The sequence below is a fragment of the Mytilus trossulus genome, chromosome 2, assembly GCF_036588685.1.
Source record: "Mytilus trossulus isolate FHL-02 chromosome 2, PNRI_Mtr1.1.1.hap1, whole genome shotgun sequence".
NCBI classification, from domain to species: domain Eukaryota; kingdom Metazoa; phylum Mollusca; class Bivalvia; order Mytilida; family Mytilidae; genus Mytilus; species Mytilus trossulus.
The window spans coordinates 71,949,061-71,959,208 of record NC_086374.1 but is presented as its reverse complement, the minus strand read 5'-3'; the positions used below and the strand labels follow the sequence as shown (position 1 = coordinate 71,959,208).

General features: G+C 31.9%; 1 protein-coding gene across 1 annotated transcript; it reads right to left on the bottom strand.

The window, feature by feature from the left end:
* Positions 1-290: 290 nt before the first annotated feature.
* Positions 291-3,526, bottom strand: LOC134705379 (uncharacterized). Its single transcript, XM_063564119.1, has 3 exons — positions 3,225-3,526; positions 1,819-1,962; positions 291-670 (listed from the first exon to the last, which is right to left on the bottom strand). The coding sequence occupies exons 1-3, from the start codon at positions 3,445-3,447 to the stop codon at positions 474-476; spliced, it is 564 nt and encodes a 187-aa protein (XP_063420189.1). The 5' UTR covers positions 3,448-3,526; the 3' UTR covers positions 291-473.
* Positions 3,527-10,148: the final 6,622 nt, after the last annotated feature.

Sequence of the window (10,148 nt, the reverse complement as noted above, 5' to 3'; positions counted from 1 at the left end):
TTAACCGAATGGGATATACGGTTCACAGATTGTTAGATTATGGATGTTTTTTTTAACTAGCCTCTTGCATCACTGATGAAACACTGATTGTCAAAATGCGCATCTGGTGCAGAACACTTGGTGCCGTTTATGTTATTTTTACCTTGTATTGTTGTCCATTCTTAAAAAGGAATAACTATTTAACCAATGTGGTCTTTCTTTTTTATAAACGTAAGTTATTATTTTCCATCTGATGATTATGGCATAAAAAATTAACGAAACAATACAGGTTTGATTTTGTAGCTCAAAATTGTAATTAGCGTGTTACAAAAATGATAAACAAGTCAATACCAAAATTGCAACTGAAGAATACACAAGCGATATAATTATTGGAACAATCAGCTTCAGTTTTGTTGTAAGTAAATGTTTTGCTGTGTACATTGCATTCCAACATTAATTTTGCCTAATATTGTTTAATTGAGTTCATTTAAATTCTAATCATTCCTGGTGTTCATTACTCCAATAGATAGAAATATAGCCGCTTTTATGAACGTCAAGACAGCAGCTATTCCAATATACCACCCCCAATTCAAATAATCACTGCCTAATTCAAAACTTGTTTTCCCAGTAGGTAACAGTAGGTCTGCCAGCTTAACAGCAAACACAACGACTCCTATTGCAATCACGATAGCTAAAAATAAAAATTAAAGTGAAAGGATATATCATGTAATATAGATACAATAGATAAATGTTGGTTCTTTTAAAAGAAATCACGAAGCACGAGAGTAAAAGGCAGTATTATAGTTTCTTGATCATTTGATTTAAAAAGAATATCGCTGAAATAATGATTTAAAGGATCTTCAATGTAGAATATATCATATTTGTTTCGTCACACAAACCTTGTCCTTAATTAGAAAAAAAACGATATAACATTTCATTTTTTACTTTTAAACCATAAGTCAATCAAGAAGTACCAATTGGTCCAAGTATAATATTATAATCCGAAAAAGACCAACGAATTATGTTTGGCAACATTGCATCTGACAACCAAAATCGGGTAAGTCGTCTATTCATATGGTCCGAGAACACAATAATAATATGAATTATTCGTACTGCATTTCTTTAAAGCTGGGGTCACACATTCACGATTTTACTGCCGTCCTTAACAGGATCATTCCCGATTAAAATTTATTAAAATTCTGATCAAGATCCTATGAATCGTGGATGGAAATTCAAACTTTAATTTAAATTTGTTAGGGTCACACATTCACGATTTTTACTGCCGTCCTTGATAGGACCATTCCCGATTTAAATTTGTCAAAAATCTGATCAAGATCCTGTCAATCGTGGATTAGAATTCAAACTTTTATCAAAATTGGTAAAACAAATAATTAAATCACGACAACAATCAGATATTGTCCAGGAAGCGTCGATATTCAACCGTTTCCAAGCGCATTTATCACGATAATCCCATTCTCAATCGGCTTCTTATCCGATTTGTATCTTTCGCCAGGTAAAATTCGACCGAGTATGTTAGGACTGCATCCCGATTCTATCAAATGTAATCCGACAGAGATCAGATAGGACCAGACGGTGAACCGACGCTGACGAAAGTTATCCGTTCGAAAGCTGTCGGCATAATCGGGATGAGCAGGTTCTGTCGGAACGTGATCCCATTAAGGTTCGCTCTATCGCATTGCAAACGGCTTTTAATGTAAATGTGAAAAAAAAGTAAAGAATCGCTATTTTTTGTAAACAAATATGCAACAAAGTAACACTATTCCTTTAATAGTAATTCCAATTCGTCAGCTAAATATGAACCAGTAATATAATCCTTACCTGCAGCAAAAGCCGACACCATAGCAAGTAGGCCCAATGCCTTATTACTAAAACTTGAACAGTTCTTTAAGTATAATGATATCATAGCAACTACTGCAAAAATAAGTCCAAGGACAGCACATGCTTGTGTGGCCCTAAACCAATCTTTAAAGAAATGAGAAAAAAAATTATCTCTTTGAAACGATATGTTTATTCTACATGCATGCAAATAAGTACTATTCTCTGTATTCAGATTAAGTCTTTTTTTATAATAAAGGAGGTAATCCAAATTTAGCTTCACCTTTTTTCTATAAAAATGAACTAATGTAGATTTTCTAAATGTATAGCTTTTATCAAGCTGTTACCTTCATAAGTATAAAGTTCATCCATACAAAAATACATATCATATCCGTACATTCACTTAAAATGCATAAGAAACAACAACCGCGTTATCCTTGTTGATGGGAATTAGTCCTTAAATACAAAACATGATAAACAATCTTATCTTTGAATGAGGTACGTACTGGTTTGGAAAAAAAACCTTGATATACTGGATACAGGTCAACGACCGAACCAACCCATATAATTACCGATGGGGACAATACATTTTTCGTTTCATATTCTAAAAGACAAATATATTTAAGGATGTACTTGGGTGAGTTTTTAGGATTTGTGTCAGATGTTCAGACTTCTTGGTTCCCCCCCCCTACGATACAGGGTAAAATATTTTGCCCCAATAGACCCATTGTTCTTTCATATTAGACTTCAATAGTTAACAAAAGGCCATTTGCCATGCAGATTCTTGATTTCTTTTTCTCGAATTGAGACCCAAATAAAAAACAAACGCGAATATAAGGTAAAAGTCCGAATAAGCTTTCCCGCCATTTTTTCAAGCTCAAATATCTCGAAAAAGAAGCTGTATAATCTATCAATAAAAAATAACCTAATTACTTCCAGTTGTCCATTCGTTTCAACGAAGTAGGTTCGAAAAAGACCCCAAAAATGGTCCTGTTTATAGCTTATATTTCAAAGTATGGTTATTGACCTATATCCCAACGAATCATAGTTAATTCAGTGATTAGATAGGAAAAATGTCTTAATGTTGCAAATTTACAAACTTGCGTTCTATTAGTTACATCACAAATAGCACTTATTTGGATTTTCGCAGTTTTGTATTATTTTTAAAAGCGCTCTAAAATCATCTAAAAATCTGCAAACTATATACGTAACCTTAAAGTCGCCCGGATAAATCCAACGGACCAATCTTAAAGAAGTTGGTACATCCCTGAATCATTATTATATAAAAGGTAAGTGAATTTGCCACTCCCCAAAAAAAAACGGAATAAAAAATATCAACTTTCAAGCGTGAAATACAGACATGCGTCATATTATGCAAATTACTTTATATTAGTCAATACGTTGATTACCTGGGCTGTCGCTTATATCTGACGAACATTCCGATTCTTCTTTGTTTATTGTTAAACAAACTCTCCATAGACCTGAATGATAATCAACAGTCTGAAGAAGATTCGAAACTTTAATCTTAACCCAATATGGTGATGCTAGAGAAATAAGCTGAAACAAACATCCAATAGGAAGTGTTATCATAGGAATTCTGAATCCAAAATGAGTTCCTCTGTATCTGTCCATGATTTTTCAATATTTTGACTCAATGCAGTTTCCTAAAAAAAGAAATAGATTTTGACTGCAGCTACATGAACATAAATGAATGAACTTTGATGTTTTATACATTACAAAGGTATAAAGATAAGTGGGAAACCACATTTATGATAATTTCTATAAATTTGATAAAGGCCACCCCATATCATTTTCTGGTGTGTTTTAAATTACACAAATTTCTTAATCTTAGTTATGAATAAGTTCTTTCAACTAAATCTTTGCTCCTTTTTTGTTCTAATACCATGACTTTCATCGATAGTAATCGTCTCTTTAACATAAATTCAAAAACTAAGCTAAATTTAAAGATATAATTTTTTTCTCTTTTGGTGTTGTGTGTTTAGAAGATATATAGAATAGAAATATTGCGCTGGCAAGCTTTAATTTTATATAGAAAATTAATCGAAAACGAACGATTAAAGACTTGTGGCCTTATATCAAATCTTTAGATATTATAATATTTTGCACGTGACATAGAGAAGATTAAAACTGATAATTGATTTTTCTAGGTGACCGAAATTTAATTAGAAAACATTTAAGGGGTGCACACTCTGTTATCTGTTTGCTAGGACAACAAACAAACACCAATACCAAATCTTTATATCTTTATTGAAGAATTTATATCATTTAGTAAAGGTTTTAATTAATTTGTGGTAACGAAATTCCTGACTTAATGACTTGAATCATTACTGTTTTTGTCTGTTTTTTGGTGATATCCATTTGACGTGATTCTTTACTTATATAACCGTTCATCGTGTTATAGTCACAGATAAGTTTTGTATTCTTGTCTTTATGACTTTTTTAGGTTCTTTGATACATATGACGTGCCTGTGTACTTATATATCCCGTCATTCTGTTATTGTTCTATGATAGTTTTTATAATCTTGTCCTTCATTTTTGCTTATGTGCTTGTCTATATGCATTTTTTTTAGCTTCCTATGATACATATGACGTGGCTCTGTACCTTAACATTCCGTCATTGTATTATTGTGGTACTGTAAATTTTTGTATTCTTGATTGTCATGTTTTCTTATGTAATTTTTCCTTTTTGTGCTTCTCTGCTACATATTTGTTTGTTTTTATAGTGATTAAGATTATAAAACTAGTATGTTGACTGCTATATCCCTTTTTTGACATTTTTACCTAATATGACTGTTTTTCTCGTTCACACATCGTTTTCAATTTAATTGGATTTTATGAAAATGTCATACAAGTGAGAGGTTAGGCTAATTATAACGCCAGGTTTAATCTACCATTTTCTACATAATAAAATGACTGTACAAAGTCAGAAATATGACAGTTGTTATCCATTCGTTTGATGTGTTTGATCTTTTGATTTTACCATTTGATTAGGGACTTTCCGTTTTTATGTTTTTTTCAGAATTCAGTATTGTGGTGATTTAACTTTTTTTCATAACAAAATAGAAATGAGGTAATGTTGTATGCTTGTATCACACATCGTTTTCAATTTAATAGGATTTTATGCAAATGTCATACAAGTGAGAGGTTATGCTAATTATAACGCCAGGTTTAATCATAGCCGATTAAACATTATGATTTTTAAGGACACACGGCAACCTATTTTTGCTTACATTTGCGTCAATTGAACTTTGGTGAACAGTTGTCTCATTGGCATAGCATAGACAACTGTTCACCAAAGTTCAATTGACGCAAATGTACGCAAAAATAGGTTGCCGTGTGTCCTTAAAAAATTCATAATGTTTAATCGGCTATAAAATGAGCCGATATTAAACAATTTGAAACAATTTAGATAAGAAAACACACGTCTAAATGATGGCAAAACAATTCACAAAAATTAAATATGACAGACATGACCAATGACAACCACTGAACTAGAAGCTCCCGACTAAGGACAAGGCTTTATATTTGCAACGTTGATATATAAATTATTCTTGTAAATAAAGATTTCAAAACCTATTGGTTATTTTTTTTAGTAAAAAGCAATTTTAAAAATTAGGCAAAATAAGTTGAATTGGTCAATTGACTTGACTATGTTTAATTGTTTACGGACATATAACGTATATTATATTCTTGGCTGTTTTTATCTCCATCTGATGATGATATGATGTTTTCACAACAACTGTCAAACTGGCAGCAGACCGGGTTGGAAGTTTAAAAGCAATTTTAAAAATTAGGCAAAATAAGTTGAATTGGTCAATTGACTTGACTATGTTTAATTGTTTACGGACATATAACGTATATTATATTCTTGGCTGTTTTTATCTCCATCTGATGATGATATGATGTTTTCACAACAACTGTCAAACTGGCAGCAGACCGGGTTGGAAGTACATTTATGTGTGTCATTGTCAAAGTGACTAAGGACATAAACTCCCGGTGGTAGAGGTAAAATTTCTTCATTTCAAACATCGTTCCATTTTGTCATCAGTAAAACATATGTATTATATCAAGCATTGAAAACCATAAGTTGATATACAATGAAATTTAGTGTCTATACGCACATATTCACTTATACTTACAATTTTGTTACTTTTATGGTCCGCTAAAGTCAAAATAACAACTAACACATATTATGATGATGCAGGCCACAGATGTGACAATTTATGTTTAAAAATCAATCATATCAAAAGATACATGTATAAAATTTGCAAACACTACAATTATAAGAACCAATTATGAATTTAAATATACAATACTTCCATTACAGTCTGAACCAATGAGCATATTATGTAATAACAAAAAGACAAATGTCATCAATTATTGAAATTGAATTTTTTGAAAAGTGAATTGATTTAGAGTTATCTCCCCTTGACTATAAACTTGTTAATAATAGTGTAACATTTCAAATTTTGGAAGCAGAAACCGCCATGACGCCATGACGTATGAAGCTCTTATGGAGCTGAAAACGCTGCCCTAAAGTAAACCTGCATCATCTTTTATCCTACATATGCAAATGTTAAAACTTACGACTCTATATACAGACATTGAATCCCGCATATGCCCTTATCCTAAAAGACACAATTTACAGACATTGTGTCCTATTAATGTATGTACTTGATACACATCAAAATAAACTAAAAAGACACAATTTACAGACACTATCAATGTATCTACTTGATACCAACTAAACTATACTAAAAAGACACAATTTACATATTACAAATTATTATAAATTAAGGAATATATCTCCCTCATGCAAAGCTCTGATTCCTTTCACGGATTTGGCTATACTTTTTGGACCTTTTGGATTATAGCTCTTCATCTTTTGTATAAGCTTTGGATTTCAAAAAATTTGGCCACGAGCATCACTGAAGAGACATGTATTGTCGAAATGCGCATCTATTGCAAGAAAATTGGTACCGTTAATTTTATTACAGACATTGTGTCCTATCAATGTATCTATCTACTTGATACAAACTAAATTATACTAAAAAGACACAATTTACAGACATTGTGTCCTATCAATGTATCTACTTGATACACAATAAATTTTACTAAAAAGACACAATTTACAGACACTGTGTCCTATCAATGTATCTACTTGATACAAATAAACTATCCTAAAAAGACAAAATTTACAGACACTGTGTCCGATCAATGCATCTACTCGATACGATCTAAAATTTTACTAAATCACTATTTACCGACACTGTGTCCCAACAAGGTATCTACTTGATACACTATAAATTTTACTAAAGGGACACAACAATCAAAATATACTAAAATAACATTACAAATAACTGTATTTCCTAATATATAGATATAAGTTTACTGTCTCATACAACTAAATGCAAAGGGGAGATTTTAAGATAACAGTTCAGGCAAGCTGTGTTCTTTCAACTTTCTCTCAGTATTTTTCTTCTTCATTTCAATAGTAAACAGATGGATTCCTGGTTTTAGGTTGTCCTTGTATCAACTTGAATGAGCGTCGTTATTCACTTTCCCGTTTGTCCACTGATTCCATATAAGACAAGCATTAGCCTTTCAAAAAGGTCTAGTCGACTCTTAGCTGATGAAAATGGAAAGTGCTCTCGCTTTGTAGATTAATTCATTTACTAGAATAGCCACGTGCATCAATCAAGAAAAATTCACGCACTGACTGTCCATTGTTCAATTTTTAATATCGACTCCTAGGAGCAGATAATGAACTGTTATTCTTTATGCGATATGTAATGAGCTGTGAACCACGAGCCCTGTACAAAATATTAAATAATAAACGCAGTAATTCATTCTCAAAAATATGTCATTACATGATCAGTTGTGGTACAGATAAAAATGACTTAAGGTTAGAAATTTGACCTGATTGTCTAATGAACAATTTGAATGCATCGGATTTCCATCTACCTAAAATTCTAATGGTTTCTGTGGACAATCCTTTTGTACTTGCATCGGTAGCAAAGCCTATCCTGAAACTATGAGGTTTGTAATATGATCTGCTGAGCCCACAAAATTTTAATGCACCATTCAAAGCATTTTGGAATAGCAATTTGGAAAAAAGGCTGGATATTAAAACATGTGCTTGAAGTAGCGCCCCCTTTCATTTAGAAAATTCCAAAGAGTTTCAAGTCAGATAATCACATATGTACCTAACTTAACTATGTTTTACATATTTCTAAAATTTACAAAACATGATAACACAAGACTGAATACAATTAAAAATTACAGTCTTTATTTGTACCATAAAGTCACCTATGCTGCACATAAGTGTATTTAACGACCAGTTAAAAAATTGATACGAGGTGTTACGAACTTACTATGGTTTATTACAAAATATGATAAGTATGTACGATACATTTCTCGCAAAAATCTAGGATATTTGTCACGGATAACTTTAAACAACTTACGTGCATTTTACGAGCTTTTTATAAATTGTTGTAAGTATATAACGGAATGTAACTTTTTATTGAAATTTAGATGTGTTAGTTACGACCTGTTTATTTACGTGTTGTAAGCAGCGATTTTCTTATATGTTTTTAGCTTGTATATATTGCCTTTTACCGTAAATATTACGGTAGAATGCATACAGGGCTCTTAAGAACTCAAAACAATCCGTTAACAAATGAAATCGTAAGCAACTCCTGAGGACTCTTAATAATTTGTTTCATGAAAAAATCCGCTAAAAAATAAATTATCAGTAACAAATAGGTATTTCGGATTTTTGCTAGCAGTTTATGATCGGTTAAGTGTTGTTGATACTTACAGTGTTATTAAGGAAAGAAAAATCCGTGAACAATTATAAAGAGACTTTTGAATGATTCTTTAAATTGTCTGCGAGTTGTTGCAAGTTGAGACGAGTTATTTGCGGATATCAGCGAATCATTTACTGATGTTAGCAAGTGAAAACTAGTTGCCACAACCTTTTTGGAATTTTCGGTCCTCAATGTAATGCTCTTCAACTATTTTATTCGTTTGTTTTTTTTTCACTATTTTGATTTGAGCGTCAGCGATGAGTCTCGAATAGCCGGAACGCGCGTCGGGGTATCATTTTATAACCGGTACCTTTGATAACAAATTAGCGATCCATAAAGACCCGTAAAAAGCCCCAGTGTATTTAAAGGGGGCATGGCCTTTTCTGAAACACATTTTACTTCTGGATTTCTTTTTTTCTATATTTTCTATGTATTAAGTATAACGTCCAATCTAAATAGTGTCGCATTGAAAGAACAGTCGATTATTTGAAGTAATGTTTTATGCTACTGAATTGAAAAGAAAAATATCAGTACAAATATTTTTAAATTGGTTGCTTATCTGCTTTGAAATCCGACGTCTTTTAGCATTAAATCATTTCAAAAATTCCTTTTTTTAGTACTAGTAATAAAAGTCACATGAAAAAAGATAAATTTGTTATAGAATTGGCAATGGACACGGAGAATGTGTGAAAAAAAACTCGACCAAACAGTAGAAACGAATGAGTCTTCAACGCAGCGAGAAAATCTAATCCCCTTCTCGCCCTGGAGTAGACTTCAGTTTGCCTCTAAACAATAATGTTTATAAGATAAGCAAAGCAGACACCATACTAGTCTCTGAAACATATGATTTAAATACAATTAAAAACTCACGTCAAGACTAACACAGGCTAGAGGTTTCTGATTTAGACAGGCGTATAAAGACGACAGGTTGTTTATTGTTGCACCTAGGTATTTCTGTTGTTTCTTTGTTTTCCTCTTGTATGTGATGTATTTCTCTTCGCTTTTAATTTTTAACCCGGATTTGTTTTATCTCAATCGATTAATGACTTTTGAACAGCCGTCAAATACTGTTACCTTTATTAATGAACATGTTTTGTGAGATTTCAGCCTTCCACTTCACTTCTTGCCAATGTGGAATAAGCAAACTTCAGTATGAAAACTAAATCGATGTATCCTGCAGAAGTTACTTCAAATAAAGCTTATGTTACAATGAACACTACCCTGTTCTGGATCTTGATATGCATATCTTTAATGGGAAGCTTAATACCGAAATTTATGATAAAAGAAATGATTTTTTATTTCCTTTTGTTAAGTATCCATATTTAGATAGTGACGTTTCCTTGTCATTAGTTTATGATGTTCATATATCTATACTTTATCGATTATCTCGTGTATGTAACAGCGTATTTGATTTTTATAATGTTTTCACCAGTTTTTGACCTCGAAAAACTCTGGTGTAAAACTTTTCAGTTATACAAAGATTTCTTTCTTTCACCTTAATCT

Excerpts from the sequence above, each read along its gene's own strand:
- LOC134705379 (XM_063564119.1), bottom strand. The coding sequence starts at position 3,447 with ATGGACAGATACAGAGGAACTCATTTTGGATTCAGAATTCCTATGATA. Across the intron at positions 1,963-3,224 it reads AGATATAAGCGACAGCCCAG|ATTGGTTTAGGGCCACACAA; the intron begins GTAATCAACGTA and ends ATTTCTTTAAAG. Across the intron at positions 671-1,818 it reads GGTGTCGGCTTTTGCTGCAG|CTATCGTGATTGCAATAGGA; the intron begins GTAAGGATTATA and ends TTTTATTTTTAG.